This window comes from Phalacrocorax carbo, chromosome 15, assembly GCF_963921805.1.
Source record: "Phalacrocorax carbo chromosome 15, bPhaCar2.1, whole genome shotgun sequence".
Classification (NCBI taxonomy): domain Eukaryota; kingdom Metazoa; phylum Chordata; class Aves; order Suliformes; family Phalacrocoracidae; genus Phalacrocorax; species Phalacrocorax carbo.
In genome coordinates this window covers 15,880,521-15,901,635 of record NC_087527.1, presented here as the reverse complement: position 1 = coordinate 15,901,635, position 21,115 = coordinate 15,880,521, and the positions used below count along the sequence as shown (strand labels likewise).

The 21,115-nt window shown below is 37.8% G+C and overlaps 1 protein-coding gene across 2 annotated transcripts in view; it reads right to left on the bottom strand.

Moving 5' to 3' along the window:
* Positions 1-1,236: 1,236 nt before the first annotated feature.
* Positions 1,237-21,115, bottom strand: part of TXNRD2 (thioredoxin reductase 2) — a 37,982-nt gene continuing 18,103 nt past the window's right edge. The window contains exons 12-17 of one of the 2 annotated variants that reach the window (XM_064466555.1): positions 15,805-15,941; positions 10,366-10,461; positions 10,037-10,129; positions 8,676-8,747; positions 6,671-6,768; positions 1,237-4,411 (exon numbers count right to left, since the gene is read on the bottom strand). In XM_064466555.1, the coding sequence (XP_064322625.1) occupies positions 4,288-4,411; positions 6,671-6,768; positions 8,676-8,747; positions 10,037-10,129; positions 10,366-10,461; positions 15,805-15,941 (620 nt within the window). In that variant the 3' untranslated portion in view covers positions 1,237-4,287. Of the gene's footprint in view, positions 4,412-6,670; positions 6,769-8,675; positions 8,748-10,036; positions 10,130-10,365; positions 10,462-15,804; positions 15,942-21,115 lie in introns of those variants that run through there. The other variant, XR_010375327.1, reaches the window with a different exon arrangement.

The window sequence follows — 21,115 nt, the reverse complement described above, 5'->3', positions numbered from 1 at the left end:
AAAGTCTGTAAAATGTGCAACTGTTTTGGTTAGAAATATGTTGCGCTATGGCATCTATGTTTTTATCAGAATAACTGTGCTAGCAGAAAAAGATATATCTGCTGTACTGAAATATATTTTCCAGATCCTGGTCTGGAATAATCTAAAGTGCAGAAACATTTTCCAGGCGGTATAATGACATACAGCGCGTGCAAAACGGGAGAAGGCAAAACAATTCAAAACCTTAGCACTGAGAGCAAGCTATCATTAGGTATAATATAAATAACGCAGTACATTCAATTCCTAATTTACAAAGGTTATTGTCGATATGCTTGTCTGTTATTCTTATTTGCTTCAGGATTAGGTAGTATATGAAAATAAGGAGAAAAAAACATCAAGAATCATGCTTACCTTATTTCCTTTTTTAGCCACTCTTCCTAGCTATCCTAATCAGTCAGAACCTGCAATGAAACATTTCAGGAATTTAAAACAGATTAAAAATGCAGAGGTAAAAATGCCTTTACATACAATAGTCAATATTGCTTCTCAGCATCAAAACCAGGGCAACTACTGAGGTAATAATAAACTAGCCCGTTTCAGCTTCAGCAACACGTGACTTAATGGGAACTTCTCAAAGCAAGTGCATTTAAAGGAATAAAAGAAATTGAGATAAATTTGAACAACAGAGTCCCTTTCTTTTCTGACAGAGAAGTTTCTCAGAGTTTTCAAATATATTCTGCTAGTCATTTCCTAATAAATTTTCCTACATTTTATCCTAGCAGTACCCGTACCTACTAACTGGCTTTGTTACAATGCATTTTTCTCCACTACATGTTCTACTTTAAAACCCAAAGTAAGAGCTAACGCAGAATAGTTTAGCCCTGTATAATACTCGGACTGCACCGTATTTCTAGGGAGCTTCCTCTTGACGAGTCTTCAAGGAGCATGTCAACACACATGGACGGTGAAAATGCACGTTGGGCTTTATTAGCTGGAATAAACAGGAGACTATACGCAACCACCCTTACCAAGTCTAGAGGTTCTCTTAATTTAAATTTAAAATAAGGTGGCCATCCAGTTATGGCTATTCAGTTTACACATCAGAGACAGAGAGGTATCAACATTTCCTTATTAAAAGGTCTGAGTCTGTCTACTTCCTTGTTTCCTTAACACATACGTCAACCAAGAGAAACAGCATTAAGATCAAAAAAGAACGCTTTTGTAAGCACAAGTACGAAATTAAACAAACACAATAAAATCTTTACTAGAAAAAAAATTTCTTTATTAATTCACAACACAATAAATATTGGGATCGTAGATATGAGGGACCCAGCAGCGCTCAGACTTGTTTGCACCATGGTGTGGTTTGACAAACAAGCCCTCATCAGCTGGCATCCAGAGAAGAAGCCTGACTAAATTTATATTTTTTATTTTTTACATTTTCACATATAATCAGTAATTTGCAGCATACATCAGTCACTTCAACTGACATTAGTCAGGCTTTTAAAAACAATTCTTAAGGACCATCCCTGGCAAATCCTTCAGGAAAAAAAGCACAATCACAGTAATTGTCATTATTCTGTCTTGCTGTTGATTCTGACGTTAGGGTTATGTAGGTGCAAATGTATCTTTAGCTTTACTTCATGGGGGGCAACAACATCTTCCGCTAAATGAGGAACAGAACGAGGCTGCTGTTCAAGGTACAGGATCAATTTTCACGCAGTCCACTCAGCAATTCTAAAACCAAGAGAGTGCTATTACTTCTGAGAACGATGACATGCCTTAGTTTCACACCCCATATACACTGAGGACACACTTCCTTAAGATCTCTTTACTTGTTGTCCCAAATCATTACTCTGAACTTTAGGATGAATGAAATTAACTCATCTTGCCGTTGATTTGTCTGTAGGGGCGGACAACTCGGTCTGCTGGATGCGTTGGTAGGACAGAGAAGAGAAGCAACTTTCACATGGCTAAACGCAACTGTGCTCATGTGTGGGTACAAAAGGAACTGTAACAGGTAATCACTAGGGAAAAAAACCTTGCATTTATACACAGCACAGTTTAGTCAGAGGTGGGATGTTTCTCACAGCAAAATCTCTGTAGATGCAAATGCTCAGTATGTCAGTGTTATGAAATATTAAGTAACATTTAAAAAAACCCCAATTTACTAGGAACTTTTTTTTTTTTTCCTGCAAACAGCCAGGAAAAATCTAGTAGGGTTTTTGGTTGTATCATACTCATAAAACCTTTATTAAAGGAAACAGGAACTTCTGAATGTGCAGGTATGCACACATTTATATGCGAAGCTTTCATCATTTCTTCTAAAGGCAGTTGCAATATTCAGGCACTGTTTCAACTACACTTCCACTCAAAGTACTTCTTTTCAACTACAAGCTTATGGATGACTTTATAGATGAAAAATAGCATCAGCAGATCTGATAGGGAATGCCACTTGCAGTTAAACTGTATCACTCCTCCCTCTTTTATGGACCAGAAATATGGACCAAAAATCAGGAAACTTTGTAAAGAAAACATTTGAGATTTCTTGTTGTTTAAGTCACAACAAATCTTTGAACATGGATTATACTAGTATCAATGAGAGTGTGATAAATACTATTACATCATACTTTAGAAGGAAGGTCTGGTCACTTTTTGTCTAATATTTTCCTTGACAGGTACAATTCTCATGGTAAAAAAGATTTCACGCTTGAAACAAACCAACCGTTTGTCTCTGTTGCATGCTGCAGCACTGAAATAGCAATGGAAAAATAGTAAAGATACACATGATCATCAGACTATTCTTCCAAACCGTGCAACAAGCAAAAGGGCAGCTGTGAAAATACCAAATTCTACACATAAAAAGACTGATATAAATTAACTACAAAAAGGATACATTTTGTGTCACCTCAAGCTGATCTCTTTTCCTACATGCACTCTTCTACTCTAAAGGGTGCAAGACTCTACGTGACTATGCATACAAACTGTTGGCAACTGCAACTTGGATTGAAATTCAGTGCAGTTTGTTTTGTGTTTGCCTTTGTCAGGCTACCTATTTAACAGGCTTCTGCAGAAGAAGCTTCATTACCAGATCTGTTCCTTTATTGCCACAAATTAGCCAGCATCTCCCCCTTCTGGATAGCAGGAAAATAAGCAGACATTTGCAACAGATGAATGCTTACTTACTCGGGCCAGTACTCCAAAACCCCCCCAAAGTTCGCAGATAATTTTCTATCTTAGTTCTGAGCAGAACCATTTCTTTTCCAGATCACTGTTTAACATCATTCCCTTCAGTAACATGTTTTATTAAAGCCAGACCTAAATCCATTCAGATATAGTATCCAGCTCATCAGGGAGAAAATATTAAAAACAAATGAACAAAATATACCACTGCATCAGCCAGATTTCCACATTCAATTAAACAGAAAATGCTGCATGAGTTGGATTATTAGTGGGCTTGATTCTGCTTGTTAGTGTTGGTTAATATACGGTGTTCAAGGAATAATTTGTGAGATGTGCCAATTCAATTTGAACGGAATTGAATTAGAAATTTCAAGAGTAGGCAAAGAAGTCACCATAAAATTCAACTCTCTCTTTAGCACCTCTGAGCAAATTCATTCTCAGCCATCACCATAATGTTATGACCAGGCTGCCACTGATTAATCCACTGGGATTCTTCCAGTAGCAGCACAGCTTCAGGGATAAGTGATATTCTATTAAATTCCCGTATGTATTACATTTTAAAGAAGAAAAACCAAAGATGACTGCTTACCCATTGTTACACACTCTGGGAACTTGTTTCTACTAGTGAGCACAGAGTCTTGGTGTTCATGATTAGGATCAGTAACGAGCTATCCAAGTACTTAGGAGAAAGCATCATCATCAAAATTCTAAGGGAGGCCCTGTCTGATTCCTAGTACCTGTACAAGCATTATGTGAGTCCCTTCTGTTGGCAGTCAGTCATGCCAACAGAGAAACTCAAATGACAGCTGGTTAATTTGTAGATAGTCTCAGAGGTCACTGGTTTCAGTTATATTTATGTATATAAACCTGATCATTCCCTAGCTCCCAGCAAGAGAGAGTAATAGGCACTCAGAGAGATTTATTACAGCAGGACTGCATTGGTTTTAGAACTGCGATGGTGTGAGGACTGTTTCTTTGTCAGGCTGTGAGAAAAAGCAGTCTACACAGAGAACGAAAAAGATTCCTGAACTCGAACCGTTAAAGCTGTCTCAACTCTAAATGCCCCTTTTCTTTACAAATATATTTTGTGCTTTTTTTCCTTCTTTCCAGGGATGGTATTTAACCTCAGCAGCCTGTGACTGTTGCGTCCAAGCCAGAACGCTTTGTAATGTGCAACTTGGTAATTTCTTCAGCACAGGTAGGGTGAATGCCAATTGTCTTCATTAGTTGAGGATACGTAGCACCACATCTATAAAAAAAAAAAACCAACAAATCCAAAGTCAAATACTATTCACCTGGAGCAGCTAGAATGTCCTAAAACATCAAAGTAATTCTGCTCTTGTCCATCTTACCAGGTACAGTTGCTGCATTTATTCTTCAAACAATGCCGCCTATTATTTCTCAGGCACTTACACAACATTTAAACGCCCAACTTCACAACACTGTTAGGTATGGAAGAATTGCCATGAGTTGAGACAGAGAGAATTAAGCAATTTACCCCAAGTCACAACTGGGCCTATGGCAAGAACATATGAGAAAACTGCAGCCTTCAGCTTTTCTTGTACATACATGTGTGTTTCACTAACTCTGACTCCAGATGGAAAAACACACACATCACAGAGAGGAAGAAAATCTTAATTAGGACTGCTGGCAAGAATCTGCTGAAGGAGGTAATACCAGAATATTCTTCCATGATCTTAAAGTCTGGTGCTTACACTGAAATTACCAATGTTATAAGGAGAAGGAAGAAGTCTCTCATTCGAAAAAACCCAAACCAAACCAAAACAAGAAACCACCAAAAACCCCTTGAGCTAAACCCCCACTTGCTTAATTCCTTTACTTGTCCAATAATATTCTTAGACTTGATGGCTTTCCTTTGAGTTGCTATTCCTGGCATGTCATGCTGTAAGAATAGCTGAAATGGCCCTAAATTTAAGAATTGTTTCAAGCTCTCTACGGAACAATGTTCTCTCCCTCTACAAAATACAGGGAAGAGTGCCATAGATGTCTTCCGGTGTCCCCACCTACATCCAAAACAGCACTGACAAGCAAAAAATCATTGCTGAGCACAGATGTTAGTGGAGTGCTAAGTGGGGAAGGAAGATGGAAAATCATCCTTTAGAGAGGCTGAAGTAAGACCTAATTTTTGACAAAGGAGACCAGCAGCTCTTACAGCGGGTGTTCCTCATTGAAAGCTCTAGATTTGTGAAATACAATAGAAACCAATACAAGAATCTGACCTGCTGAAAACCTCTTACTGTGGCTGAAGTTTTAATTTCCCTCAGGCAAGGCAGAAAAGCACTCCAGTTTCATGTGCTTCCTTTTCACTGGTTATTTTGGATAAAACTTCAAAACAATTACATCCTAAAAAACCGTAGTTCTAGAATCTATACCACTGGCAATTAACGGACTACAAACACATGTTGAAAATGTGTACTGAGGGTACACTGCAATCAGTGATTTCCAAGATACTCTTCACATGATACTCGCGGCCCTGCCTTCTTAATCCTTTCTGCTTTTCATTTGTGCTAGTCACTCATAACTGTAAGACTAAAATTGCAATAAAATGGTGATGATATTTAGGAAAATGAACTAACACCACAATTGGGGGTGATTTCTTGTGTCCCAGCCCACTTGCTTCAAAGAGGAGTTAAAAGTCTATAATTTAGTAATGTAAACATATGAATCAACATTTCTGAAGATATGTATCAGCAATAAGAAGGGAAATGAAAAAACAAATAAGAAATAATTGTAGCACACAAGAGGCATAGTAGGAATTCTCCATTTAACCAGAGAGGATCCAGAATCATTCCTTACTCCTTCAGAGGGAGGAATGCTATATTAATATCCAAGCAAAATCTTAAACAAGATCATTTCACAAAGGTTCACATACTTGGGTAAGTTTGTTACTGTAATTATCAGATACCTCCAGAGAGAAGTACCTCCCCTCTCCCATCATCCTACAGAGGTTTCTTTCTTACCTAATCATCTTATGGTTAGCTTATATCCCAAAAAATATAAAAATTCATGCATGTCCTTGCTGAGCTTTTGAGTAGCAATGGCTGTGCACTTTAAAGATGAGATTAGGAAAGGAAATGCTTGGCAGGTGAAAAGAAAGGTTTTTATGAGAAGCACAAATATCATTTTAAAGTAGTGAGTTGCAAAACTATATGGTGATCTCCTATCCTGTACATAGAACGCAAAAGAATCTGAGAAAACTAGCATTTATAAGTTAATGCACAATTTTATTCTTTGCTTTAACTATATCAAACCAACGATATATTTTCCTCAGTTGTTCCTTAACTATATCCAGTACTACAGTAACTAAATCCAGTACATCATAATGAAGAACTGCAGATTTTCAGTGAAAATATGTGCAATACTACAGAAAAGTAACAAAAAAGATGGATTCTTTATAGCTTTGCCAAAACTAGGCAGCTATCTTTTATAATCTTACAATAACTTTAAAAGCAGGCTTTAGAAGCTAGAGACATTCTTTTGTACTTACTTGATTCCAAGAGCAAATCCTTGAATAACTTCGCCTGCATTTGGTCCAATGAAATGAAGGCCAAGTATTCGTTGCTCTCTCTCTTGTAAGCACACCATCTGAAAACAATACATTACATAGAGATCTTTTCTTAGAACATTTAAAGATAAGGCACGAAGTTGAACTAAATGAAACTGAAGTGCCTCGAGATCCTAGTCCAGCTGTTTATTCCCAGTGTGCCAAGAACTTACGCACTTGCTTAAGTCTTACTGACTTCAATAGGTCTTATGCTTGTCCTTAAGCACTTTCCTGAATTGAAGCTTTATTAGTGTATTTCTTTCAGACTTCAGGGAGCCAGTGACAATGAAAATTTGTTGTAAATTGAATACTTTGTTTGTCATTTGTATGAAATCCTCAAAATACCTTCTGTAGACTAGTAACCAGAGTAGCCTTATTCTGACACTGAATGGCCACGTTAGCAATTCTCCAAGCCTGTGCAGCTGTTCTCAGCAGCTTATCAGCTGTATTTCCAAAGATGACCACTACCAACGATAGGGTATTTTGTGCCTTTGTGATTCAGTCAGTAAACACTCACAGCAACGTGTTTGGTGAGATACATTTACCACATCAGCCACATAACCTAAAAAAGAGTCAAGCTTTGGAAGCAGCCAAAGATGAGGGTGAGTTCAAAAGTATCTGGGAGGGCCTGAGTCACTGCACACTTAATTTTTATTAGAGAACTTAATGAAAATGTTTTAGTTCCTTTAAGGACACCATCTTTGTAATTATGAAAAGAAAGTCAGTCTCTCCCTGTGTCGTCCCATCAAGCATTAAATCATCACTAATCTAATAGGTTCTGCTATTCAGCAAAGGCTTGGATTCTTTCATTAGGAATCCCAGGAACAGTGGCAAGTCTGATGTGGTACATCAAATAGAGGAGTTTCAAAGAAAAAACTCTCTTGCAATAGAGTTTGAAAAATCTCAAGTTCAATGTGTTTTGGGAATTTAGTAAGGACTATATTCAATATCATCCAACAACTATTATCTTATCACTACTTCACAGCCAAATATTTACTGTCATTGACATAATTTAAAGGGAATAGCTAGAAAGAAGTAGCATCACCTTAGTTGCACTCATGCTTGGGACAGTTAAAGCAAGCTACTAAGGCACTTACACAAATCAGATGTGACAAAATACAATTAATAAAATTGGCCGCAACAATTAACAATTGATATTCCTTACATCTGATGTATTACACAACAATAACAACATAATTTGTTGTTATTATTATATATATTATAATAGTATAATATATAGTATAGTATAATATATAATAATAGTATATATTATTATTATTATAATTCTGAACAACCTTCAGAAGTTACTATATTTATTCAAAAAAGATTGTTCCCTGATATTGAGGTGAAAAGAAAGAAAACAATTATATATTATACCAACACTGCACTTCACCTTCTCTAAGATTCTCGACTACGGGCAAGTGCATCAAAAACCTTTTCAACACAAACAGCTGGATTGCTCTGGGAGAAGCCTCATTTCAAGTCCAACACTTCGGTCTAAACCAGGAGGTTTTTGTTTTCATGAGTAAGACTGAACAGTCAATCTAGTTTTGTAAGCCTTATGCTTAATTTTTCTGAAGGTAGCATACCTTCCCCAAGAGATAGCAACTCAAATATTACATATAACTAGTTAAGAACTTTGCTGGGGGAAGCAGAGATTAATCTTTATAGAATTTGGAATATTTCTTAGGGCCTTCAGAGCAGTTCAAATACGATATCAATCAGCAGGATGTCAGCTCTGAAAAACGCTAGTATCTGTAAAGCTATTTCAAGATGCAATGGGATAGGTAACGAATATTAAACATTTGAAGTTACGCTAGAGAAACAGGCTGTCACCAAGAAAATATCTCATCCGTCTTGAGAGGTTTTTTTGCCAAACAGTCCTCCTTAAAACTGGCTGTACCATATCTCTTAAATTAAAAGCAAGTTAGAAGCTCACAACACTCACTTTCATATAGCATTGAGTTGCATCTCTTTCAGCCACTGTAAACTCTAGTGGTTTATAATACGCATGGTATACCTGGTAGGGAAAGCAATAACATTTTGTGTTAAAGAGTACTATTATGTCAAAACTGCTATTTAGTATTACAATGACTGCTGTTACTACATACTTATAATGTTGTAGAAAAAAATTATCATTATTTTGAAGAAAAATATGGAAAGCACAATAAGTTTAACACAAACCTGAGAGAACCATTAGATTAAAAACAAAACTGAAAAACATCATAAATAATCACGTTACTCAAACCAGTGCCTCAAATTAAAAATGTTAGTTTTGTTCCTTTAAGCTTCTCCCAAAAGTTCAATACCTTGATTACTGAAAATAATATAATACAAGAAGCTTTCCATATCTATAATAACGCATACCACAAGACAACCCAAACTGTATTTTTTGTATTCTGAATAGAAAATGCGTATTTTGTCATTAATCATTTTGCCTGGGCCTCCAAGCTAAATCCATCAGCTGAACTTGCTCTCCAATACATACATAACACCAGCATCTTATCACACACACACACATTGTCCGCCTTAATCAGATGCGAACAATTGTTTTATGGTAATTTTTATCGTTCTAGATGGCACTAGTATCCAGAAACCTAGAGAAGAGTTCTGGGACAGATTTTTGAAGTATAAACTGTATTTCAGAATCATAAAAGACAACACTAATAACTGACTGGACATGAAGTATTGCATTTTGTATTTCCATAGCTTACCGAGTCATGCTGACAGTCGTCTTGATGAGTGAATAAAGGGAACACAATTTATCTTTTCAAGGGTGACTTGTTTGAATTTTGTCTTATTATATAGTGATGGTGAATTTCTTCATCATGAGTACCTTAATCTCATTCCTCATATCAGAGGGCTGGGTGTGAATATATGCCATAACAGATTTCTTCCTCAGTATGCAGTGCCATATGGTATCTAGACATTTCAGCTACAAAGACACTTAAGCAGCTTGTGTAAATATTTCTGGGGACATCCCAAAAATTTAGACTGAAGAACCTGACCAGCAATTCTGACAATTAAAAGGCACATAAATGTTATTTAACGATGCTGCACAATATAATTTACTAAAGTGGCAGCTAGTTTAAAGCTGTTACACCCTGTCAATAATTTTAAGCCCACTAGGTTACAGTTTCCACTGTGACCTGCTGCAATACTCCTTAAAGTCCTGAGCTTTGCTGAAGACATCAATTCCCTAACACAGTACTTTGGGGGCCCAAAATTTTGCCTGATACAAGAGTGAAAATTCTGTCTTTCCACAGTGCAACTCTGACACCAACCATAAAATTAAAAATATTTTCATACCTCAATATTATCTGAACCATAACACTGCACAGCTGCTTCTTCCGACAGTCCAACACAGCCGTACTCCAAGGGAGTGAAAACTGTAGTAGGTACCTGCTTGTGAGGAAATAGAAAGAGTTACCATTGAACCACATGAAGCAGCTGCACAGCAGACGTAGGGGAAACTTTGCATGACTGAGGAATGTAGCTCTGTCATACATGTCCACTTTGGCTACTGTCAAAGCTGGATTCCAGATGACAAAATGTAATTCCTTTAAAAATTCTTAAGGGGAAAAAAAAAAAGGCATGAGATTTGTTTTTTATTATTGTAAAAAGAAATAAGAACTCACATTGTCATAGTCCATCAATTCTGAAGACTGGCCAAAAAGACGCTGAGCCAGCAGTTTTCCTGCAGCTATTGCTGTGGGTGTTAATTCAGGACGGCCCTAAGAAGAGAGCACAAAGCTTTGTTTTAACTAAGAGAGAAGTAGCATCCAAGGCTTCCTCCTGGGACAATGGTCAGAGGAAGGCCAAATCTCTGGAATTCCAGCCTAGTAGCCAGGGCTTCAAATAGAGAAGGCAGTAATAATTTCTGCCCAAACATGCTTTTAAGCCTCTGAGTTTAATATCTGTCTTAATGGGGGGGAACAAATGCCATGAATGTGTCAAAACTTTATATCTTATCATGTCACCTCTTGAAAAGCAGATGATATTCACATGCCAACCATTCACTTCCCCTTTTCTTTCCATAGTAAGTTATCAAGAAATGTTTCAGACGGTCTTTTTAAAGCAGAAATAGCCTACTATAAAGCAACAGTGTTTTTAAAACATCAGACCTTTTAAAAAGAGCTGTCTCTCACATTTTTACAGAACACAGGCAAAAAATTTAGCTATTTGTAGGCACTATTACTGACTTCCTATGTTGGTCCTTGGTTGGAGGAGTGGAACACCATTTCGCTAGCACTGTGAACTATAGGTTGAGTTGGTCCTAGTCTCAGGCTTTGGTATTAGAGAGGGGCTTGAAAGTTATTGCTCTTGGCAAATGTTAACTTCCTGCAAGTGAGAAATGGAATGATAGCAGGATATGACCAGGACACGCTCCGGTTCAAGCCATGAGTTCTGGCTACTTTTTATATCCAAATAGGACTATGCAGCGTGCCAGAACCCTAATTTTGAGTGCTGGCACAATACCACTGGAGCGTCAGAACTCCAGTGCTAGTTTTAAGGAAGCTGGAAGTTTTTGAAACTGGAGTAAGGCCTTTTCAAAGGAATTTTTTTTTAAGTCCAAGGAAGAACAGTGCATGTAAGTTAATAAGAGCTAACAAACTTAATAAATCCAGTAAAAAAATATTATTTAAGAGTTAACCCAAGGCATATCATCAAGATACTTCTCTGAGATGAAGAAAGAGGTCACAACTCTAGAAGGAATGATGCGGAGACATAAGAAAGCTGTAACTGAAAAACACCTTTGTGGGACAAGATGGAATGCTTTACAGAATGCGTGAAGTTTTGATTCATACAGGTCTTACATAGATACAACACTTGTCACACTCCTGCAAAGCCCCACTTGGAGGCAGTCATCCAGTAAGCCCTCAAAAACAGCCTTCAGCGGAAAATAAAGTAAGGATTCCCCACCATACACATTCAAGTTTTTCAAACTTTTTTTTCATTACCCTAAATTTTTTTTTAGCGTTTACTGGAATCCACTCCTTCCTAGTTTATCTTTTCTGTATGTTGCTAGATAGATTCTGTACATGGTATTAGCTACCATTTACTTCAGTACACATACCATATCCATTATCTGCATTTTAATATGCATTTATGCTTTCCTCTGTACCAATAACCACTTAAGTTAAAACTTCCATTGCAAAAAACCAAAGTGAAACAAGATTGTGTCTAACCCGATAAGAGAAACTACAATTGTAATTGTTAATGAAGACTAGTCTGTTTTTCCCCACAGCTCATGACAAATAACAAAACTGCAAGTCTATCCCTTTTTTCCCCCGCTAAGATCCATCAAGTCACGGTTTTTCAGCTCCAGCATTTTGACTTTCAAGTCTGTAAATGTCATTTACCAGATGAAAATTGCCATTTGTTTTTTCTTATACACATTTGCCTGAAACATGGCTGCCAATCATTTCTGTAGCAGGAAATACAGATGTTGTTTTGGCATTCCAGAAATGAATAGGAGATTGGAACGAGAGATAAAATTGTGAAAGCACTGCAATGCATTCCATAAAACCCAACTAATTACTAAAACATCCACGCAGATAAAGCCCAATTTCTCATAAACAATGACTTAAAGACCTTCCTTGGTAAATATTTGAAATGAACATTCACTTTGGAGTCATGTGTAGAACTAGTCTGCTGCTTATTATGGATATGAATTGTTCATAAGAATCCTCCAATGTATTATTCATTTAAACGAGATGGCTCCTAAGAGATTTTAAAAAGCTTTGAAGTAATGTGTATTTGTTCTAACACAACTCTTTTTGGTCTTACTTCTATTCAAAGCAACATACTGTACATTCCACCTTCTCTACACATCTTTGTTATAAGACCCTTTGAAATATGACAGATGTACAGTGGCATGACCATATGATAAACCTCCTTCTGAGAGAACTTTATAGTGTGTGCCATGCTTTTCAACAAGAATACTACTGGAGGAAGAATTTGAACACAGAGTTTATATGAGCACTGAAAAAAAAAACCCAACTAAAACTGAGGATGATCTTCCACATTCTGATTACAGGAGATGAAAATGCCTAAACGCAATTTCACCTGCCATTGAAATAATATTTTGCCAAAGCTTGAAAAACCTTTTTTGAGAGTAGACCAACTGACTGACCTCTAGAAGGATTTTTTTCCCCCCTTTTCTCTAAATGAACAGCTTGGATAACATTAGGATTCCATTTGCCATACAAGGGTGCAACAAGACACCCATGCACACATAGTTCCCCATTTGTGCCAGCTGGGTATGACTCCCAAATGAAAACAGCCATTCTGAGCGTATCAGGAAACTTGCCTTTCTCCTCTCTCACTCCCCTTCTAGCCAGGGCACTGAATTAAAACAAAAAAAAGGAGTTCTTGCTATTTTGTAGCAATTTAGTGTCTATTCAGTTTGGTGTGGTAAAGGAGGGAAGAGGAGGGCTTGAGAACTACTTGCAAAGGTATGAGAAATAGCATTTTACAGTAGCAAAGAGACTCTGACAGGGAGAGAGCAGAGCAAAGAGAAATCCTAGGCAGGAACATTGGAGGAAAAAAAAAAATCTTATTCTTATAAGCAATATCAGGGATCATTGATGCTCGTTCACAGGAAACAAAAGTCCTCTTCCTGTGCTGTTTTGGTAGGTCTCACCCAGGAAGTATCACACCCCGAGCTCTACAGCTTTGTGGTGCTTAGCAGGATGCACTTGATTCTTCTGTGTGTGTTCTTTGAGATATGCACCAGCACAGAACTTTCTTTCACTGCTAGTTCCCATGCCAATGAAATTTATTATCTAAATTAATTCTGGTTCAAATAAAGGCAAAATTAATTTAAGTATTCAAATAAACAAACTTTATTGCTTAGCAAGTGGAAATTTACTGTAAGCAAGTGGCTCACACTGTACTGGAGTCAGGTAAGATAATGGCAATAATTACTTCTATCTTTAAAATCTATAAATGCATGAGTACTATACTGTGATTTCTTTAGTTCCCTATATTGAGGCCATATGCAGATATAAACTTAAGAGAATGTTTCTACAAAGCACTGATTTAACTCTTCAGTTTTTCCCCAACTGTACGCTGGACACAGTATAAAGCTTGTGTTGCTGGTTTTAACACTTATATTTAGAAGTGCCTGTTGAACAACTCAGGTTCAAAAATCTGCACTAATAAGGACAAAAGCAGGAAAAGGAAATCCAAGTTTTAACTACAAAATGAAAATGACAAATAAATGAAGACCTGATTTTTTAGATCGAGAGTAGGAAAGAGGAGAGCATCCTGCCTCTAACTTTATATTTCTTACTTAACGAAATCCTCAAAGGGCAGAAGACGAAAAGCACCCAAAAGGAAATGACTTGCCCAAAATAACACTGCAGATTGGCAGCAAAAAGTGCAACAGAATCTAAGACCTTGCCAGCACTGCCTCTAACAACTGCTTCTTGGATGAAATTAAAAGTTTGGAGAGCAGGAGGCCCAACCAAGGCATACATCAGGGACAAGCACGTGTAGGAGGTCATTGTGAGCAGAAAGAGGACTTCAGGAAATATCCCAGAGCAAGAAGTGCCAAGTACAGAGGGAACCTGTATGTGAAGTGAGAAGAAAGGAGAGGAACTGTACATAATCCCAAAGCTCTGAGTGACTGGGCAGGGCAGAGGAGGTGTGGAGAGTAGGAAGAGAAAGGAGAAATAGCTGAGCAGGGACGTTTTAACACAGTGTAAAAGGAAATGGCAAGTAATTTGCATGAAGATGGAGACAGACAGGAAGAAACACATGTCTGCATAGAGGGGAAGAGGTCAGGAATGGTCAGCAGACTTAGGAGATTTAAGAGTCTCTGGCAGTTCCAGTGTCCAGTCAGAAATTTGCAGGGCTGTTCCCAAGACTTTATGAAACCTGTTACATCTCTTCAAAATCTCAAAGCACCTGTAGAGTTTATACATTTGAGACCTTCAAAAGATTTTAAACATGGCAGAATGAGAAATTTTTTAAAGGTCTCTCAAATTATACTATATATGGTCTTCGGATATTGCTACAGTATTTAGATTTACCAGACTTTTAAAACAGATGCCTTCACTATATCAAAAACCATCTTGGTAGGAAGGCACGTGCTCAATTCCATTAAGTTCAACAACAGGTGAGGGAATTCTTGCAATGCCCAGCCTCTATATTCTGTATATTGCCCAAATTTTTCAATAACAGCAGGCAGGTGATGAAAATACCCTCCTGTCACTGTACAGTTCAGAATTCAGACTTTCTTTTTTTAACAAAGACAACATATTCAAAGATGCCCAACTTATAGTAGATACTCTGAGCTCTTCTGTAAACTGAAAATTGAGGGATTGAAAGTATTTGAGTGCACTTTGATCAGGACAAGACATTCTTGTCATAGGTAACTGTAGATTATAAATAGCACTAGATTAAGGCCACAGAATTCTGTTTTTGCATCTCTAGTAAGTAAATTATTTTGCTTAAGTTACAACATCCCCTCCTTTATGGGAAAAATAAAACCAACCAAAAACAAAGCACAAAACACACCTCATGTTTACTTGGCATAACCATTCACGAATCATGAACAGAAGTCAAATGCATTTAGTATTTGCAGCAATTACTTCTTATTCTAGAGGAGGATACTTCTGTGTCAGAGCGCAGCCTTGTGACGAGACTCAATGAAACCCCAAAATACTCAACTGGAATTACAGAACTTGTCAGGGTCATTCCCAGTAAGTGTATTCAACCCCAGAGGTAGGAACTGCTTTCACTCAGCAGTCAGAGGCAGTATGAAGTCATGTGTCTGAAGTGATAAAAACATTACTAGAAAGATAATTGAAGTGATAAAGACATTATTATTAGCCTCTGACCAATGCTGCATTCCCTGATAAACATCAGTAGTAATCTCGAATGCTGAGATACTTCACAAGATCCATGTGAAGGAAATTGCTGACCCAGGTGGCTGGCATAAACACCTCAGCTCTGTAAAATGGGAAAGAGCAAAACACTAAGATATATGCTAGAGCATGACGACATCTGGGGACTCGTTATTAGTCAGGAACAAAGTTGGCTTCCTGTTATTGTAAAATACTCGGTACCTCTGTTATGTCTCCAATTGCATAAATGTGAGGAACAGAAGTAGCTTCACTGGCATCAACAATGATCTTTCCAGTTTCAGGATTAGTTTTCACTCCAACTGCCTCCAGATTGAGAGTTTTGGTGTCAGGGGCTCGGCCTTAAGGAAAAAAAAAGAAATTAAAGTAAAAACTATTGGAAAACTTCAGCAGCGTCAACCTAAAAAGCTGGCACCCTCTACTGTAGGCTTCCAAGAACTTTGTACTATTTGATAGCCCAAGTAGAAACATGATAAAAACTTATCTCACACTGAAAAAGCTGTAAGGGTGGAAAAATGGATATGAATTTCTTTGTGAGAGGAGCTCTGTTACTACTGCCTTTGCTCAGACTACTTCAGAGAAAGTTATCCTTGAAAAATGTGCAGGACAACATCCACTGCAAAAAGTGCAAAACCCACATGGTTTACTATTTATTGCACATTCTAAATTCAGTTTCCTAATGTCACACGAATATACGTACAATAACTAAGCAACTTCTACACTGAAAATTTCCAATAAACATTAACTGAATGGCACTCAGTGCTAACAAACAGCCTGTTACATACACTTGTGAGTAAAAATTAATGATGCTGTTCAATGTTAAACATTCCTCAATTTCTCTTTTCTTGGTATCTGATACACTTACCTTAAAGCTTTCTTAGTTCCCTCAGCTTGAATGCAAAAGTTTACCAACTTTGCTCTCAAGTCCTTAATGCTGAGTTTTTTAGCTCAAACTCTGTATTTAAGCTATTTCTGCAAAGTTTAGAAACACTATTCCTAGAGTTTAGAAACTATTTTAAATGGATTTAAGAACAAATGAGGCAAATTATACCAAGCCTAGATTTTATTACAGCTTCTTCTTCCAATGGTTTTAAATTATCTCATCTGTAAAAATATATATATTTTTGTAGTGTTTTCTGCATAGAGTTACCACTTAGACCACCAAAGTCTTGAGAACTTTACACTGAGCCTTCTATAAAGAATCTAACAAAGGAATTCCTGACCCAGAAATTGGAATCTTCAATCCTATCCAGTTTTTCAAATGTATTTGAAGGTTAATAAGCATAGTAAAATTATCAAGCACTCCCAGCATTTGTAGGAACACACAGGATCACATAGAAAAGACTACCTGAATGTATCCAAATGCAGGAAATTTTGTAACATTGCATCCGTTTTTAGAAGGTATAAATGACTATGGATATATCTACATATATAGGTCTCCTTTGTGAGAGTCATGATTTTGTATTTGATGTTAATACAGAGCTATAGCAAAACAAAACAAAATTGGAAATGTGCTTTCATTATAAAAACAAGCTCTTTGATGTTAATGTAGGAAATTATTAAACAAAAGGAAAACCTGGCTTGTCAATACAGACCTAATTATATGTAAACATATGATTCACTGCTTTATACATCTGCCATATAGCCAGGCCCCCCAAACAATGTCACATCTGAATGCCTCTGTAAAGACTTCTGTGTATTAATTTCATCTGGTGAAACCAACACTTCCTCTGGGAGTACTGACTGAAGCTGTCGGCACTTGGCTATCTGTCTGTCTTCCCTTCTGTTGTCCCCATGGGATGTTGATCTGCTGTTCCTTCTCTGCCCCCTGCTCCCCAGTCCTGATGCTATCAGGCAACAAAAATAATAAACCTCCAGGACCTTATCTTGGCTCGGATGTGAAACAACTTCCTACCGTTGTATTTCTTTGTGTATTGAGAGTAAAGCCTGGATATTCTGCAAATGGACAACTAATGGGGTTTTCTAGTTTCTCCTTTTTCCTGCCAGGCAGAGCCAAGGGAAGGCTTAGCACGCAATGGCAGGCACTACAAGAGGAAAAAAAGAAAAGCTGTCAATAGAGTCATTTAAAGACCTGTGACAACAACAGCTGAGTTTATCAAATCTGCAGGTTAACACTTAACCTTTTGATTCCAGTCTATTTTAACATGTGTACAGCTTGGTATTAATAGCTAAGAGTTACAAAAAATGTGTTGCTACTCATAGTGAAATTTCTCTCTTCACTTTACTGCCTAAATATTATTTCTGAAAGCAAAACCAAAACTTTAAAATACTGAACTGAAGCTTTATTGGGCTTTAGCCCCATGCTGGCTCACCTCCATAAGCCAGAATTACACTCACTGATCTTGCTTCACCTCAAATTTAGTAGCTCACGTTCATGGTTATTCAATGTGTCTTGGTAAGTTTTAGTGTCAAATTCAGGAAATTCTGGTATTCCCCAACATTCACTTACTTGTATTATAGAACCGGTTCTCACCATTTCTCAGTAGTATCGGATTAGAAGGACATTAGTTTCATACCCGTAACTCCTAAGTTTTTTACATTTACAGCTTCAAGAAAGCATGAGTTTACAGCTTATTTCTAAGATCCTGAGGGCAATACAAAACCATACCAAATCCTACCAGGCACGCAACACAGAGATGCTCCCCCCGCCCCCCTGCTCCTAAAGTCAGCACATGTGCTTTTAGTTTGAAGGTGTCCACTGCCCTGAAACTGCCACAGAACAAGGAGCGTATGATTGTGTAAGACACAACACTAGATTTAGCTTTTATTAAAAAAAAGATATATTAGACATCTATAAGAAAGGCGCCAATTCAAATCTGACCCTTAAAAAGGTTCCCTGCCTCCTGCACTTTTAATACCACATCATAATCATAACAGACCCATACAATAACCACTCAGCTGTGAATACCACACAGATACCTGCTTTCAGGGCCTGCTCCCATTCACTTTTAACTTTAAAGGAAAACAGCTTTTTGATCTGTTTTTGTGAAATCTAGCAACAGGGTTTCCTAAGGGGGCTGCCAGCAGCTTAGCTACAGGGAGTGACGAGAGCCTGGCTAAAGCACCCATCTTGCATGCGTGCTGGGCTGGCTATAATGTGAGGTGGCATTTCTGCTCTGTCATCCGCTGAGGGGCTCTGGTGATCACACTTGCACAGAGAGTAACGTGAAGGCAATGCCATGCTGCTGTGACTTTCAACAGGAGAGACTGAAGCAGCTGAACTGAGAAGAAACCAGAGAAATAGGCATAGTCAAGTAAGTAGCAGCAGTAAATGAGTGACAGCATACTCTTGCATACAGTAAGATTTCCCAGGGTGATAAAGGTGTAGCTGACAGCAGAATTTTATAATGGGTCTTCTGCAGTTTCTTAATCACAGGAGCTGGAATGTCTGTCTGCCCCCCAGCATTTGAAAAATCCAAACTAGAGCCAACAGAGCATTTTATTATCAGGCATGATACTGCAGATGGCCACTGTGAGGATACTGCAGGGTGACAGGATGGCTCTTCTGGCATAAAACTTAAGCCCAATAGTCTTCTCCACTTCTTCCCTATACATTGGCATTTTGACACATCACTTCATAACTTTAACCAGTCTGACCCCAGTTTGGCCTTAATCAATATCTCATTTGTCTTCCCAGGCTTGGTACTCTCTCTCATCTTGTTCTGGGCACCTGACACACTCCCCAAATCAGTTTCAAGACCACTACCATTTCTTCCTTCAAATCCCTTCCCAAAACCCACAAGGTGTTCACTAAAACATAGCCAGCTGATAATGATGAATTCAGTGTAACTAATGGTCAGATGACAAGAAAACACCGACTACCCTAGGATTAACTAAGGTAAAAAACGTTCAGAACCCTTACCACTTCGATAGCGGCATGCATCAGTTTTACAAGGCTGTTTCTGAACATTTCATAAATTACTGATAAACTTTCAGAATGCCTGCCACAATTTGAAAAAAACCTGACCCTCAGTCAGTGCTAGAACAGTAACTAGTTCTTTGCCAAGACTGCTAAGCTGTACTATTTCTTGTAGCATTGACCAGTAATGCTTATTACGCAGAGGAGCCATCCCTGCAGAAAGCTTGTGGAAGCCATGGTGCAATCAGTAAACACCTGGGCATCACCATCCGCTGCACACCTGAAGTTACTTGTGTCTGGAGACATGTCCCTTTGGTGCTACTCAAACAACAACAACGAAAATAAGGAACTCCAAGCGACACACAACCGGATGAAAACCCTACAGCACGGGACAGACTTCTAACAATTCTATTTGTTTTGTTCTCAAGGTCCTGTACAAAGTAAAGTAGGCTGGAAACATTTTCTGAGAAGAAAGCTACAGTTCACCTTTACATTAATTCTCCCACACTAAGCATGCTTTAAGCAAACGATTCGTTCACCCTTAAAGAATGGCTCTGCAGCCTCCAAAACCAGTACTCAGCTACCATTCCCAAGCGAGGTCACTGCCTTCAATCTCCTAGACACTTATGGGTGAAGAGAACCTGTATTCTGTAGAAAGTGTCGCAGTAATTATACTGGTTTCATGAAATTACTTTGGAGCATTTTCCACCATTTTTTAATTTATTTATACCAGCACTTAGGTAAAGGCTAGCCATCGCCTATCAACTCAAAGAGCACCTTGTGGTTCTGAATCCAAAACGTTCGCTCACATGCAGACTGGAGGCATAGCCTAGCATCTAACTTTTCCTCTACATGAAGAAGCGCTTTTTGTACTTACAAAATGTTGACAAAATAAGTAGCATAAAATAAGAGTTACATTCAAAATTTATGGGTGGGTTAAATGAAGGAAGAAGTACCATCCAGGCTTCTTTCAATGCAAACTAATTACTAGCACATTAAAAATAGCCTTGTTGAATAAAGTCTGACTGAGTGTCATTAAAACTAGATATTGGGGAAAAAACCCTAAAAGCACTGACTGATGGGAATGACAATTTTCATTAGGACTGCAGAAACCACATCTTACCAAGACAGTAATGGATTAAAAATCACAAGAAAGAGACAGGGGATGTTCAGAACAAAGACCCAGAGCCTCAGCAAACCACATCACATTAGCACTAATAGTTTACTGAGATCAACCAAGGCGCATTATTTTTCACTGAATAGTTCAAAGGTTAAAAACTGGATGGCAAGATTTTGTTTGCAGAGACGGATCTAAAGCCCATCCCCTTTTCTATAGGGACTGGCAAAGATATGCTCACAGGAGATCACAGCAGTATTTTACCATATGGGACTTTTCAAAGAAAATCTCCAAACAAAATTTATGTTTTCTTAGTTAATCCGAACTGATTTGGTTGTAAGACTTGAAAACTACTATTAAAAAAAAAAAGTTATGTACTTAACCCTTTCTTGATATTGAACAGTGAGGATCTTATTTTACTGCACTACAAAATAAATCTGCCAAGCATCCAGTCTGACACAAAGGACAATATGCTTGGTGGCACATGATGTGCAACACCTAATACCTGTCCAGCTTTA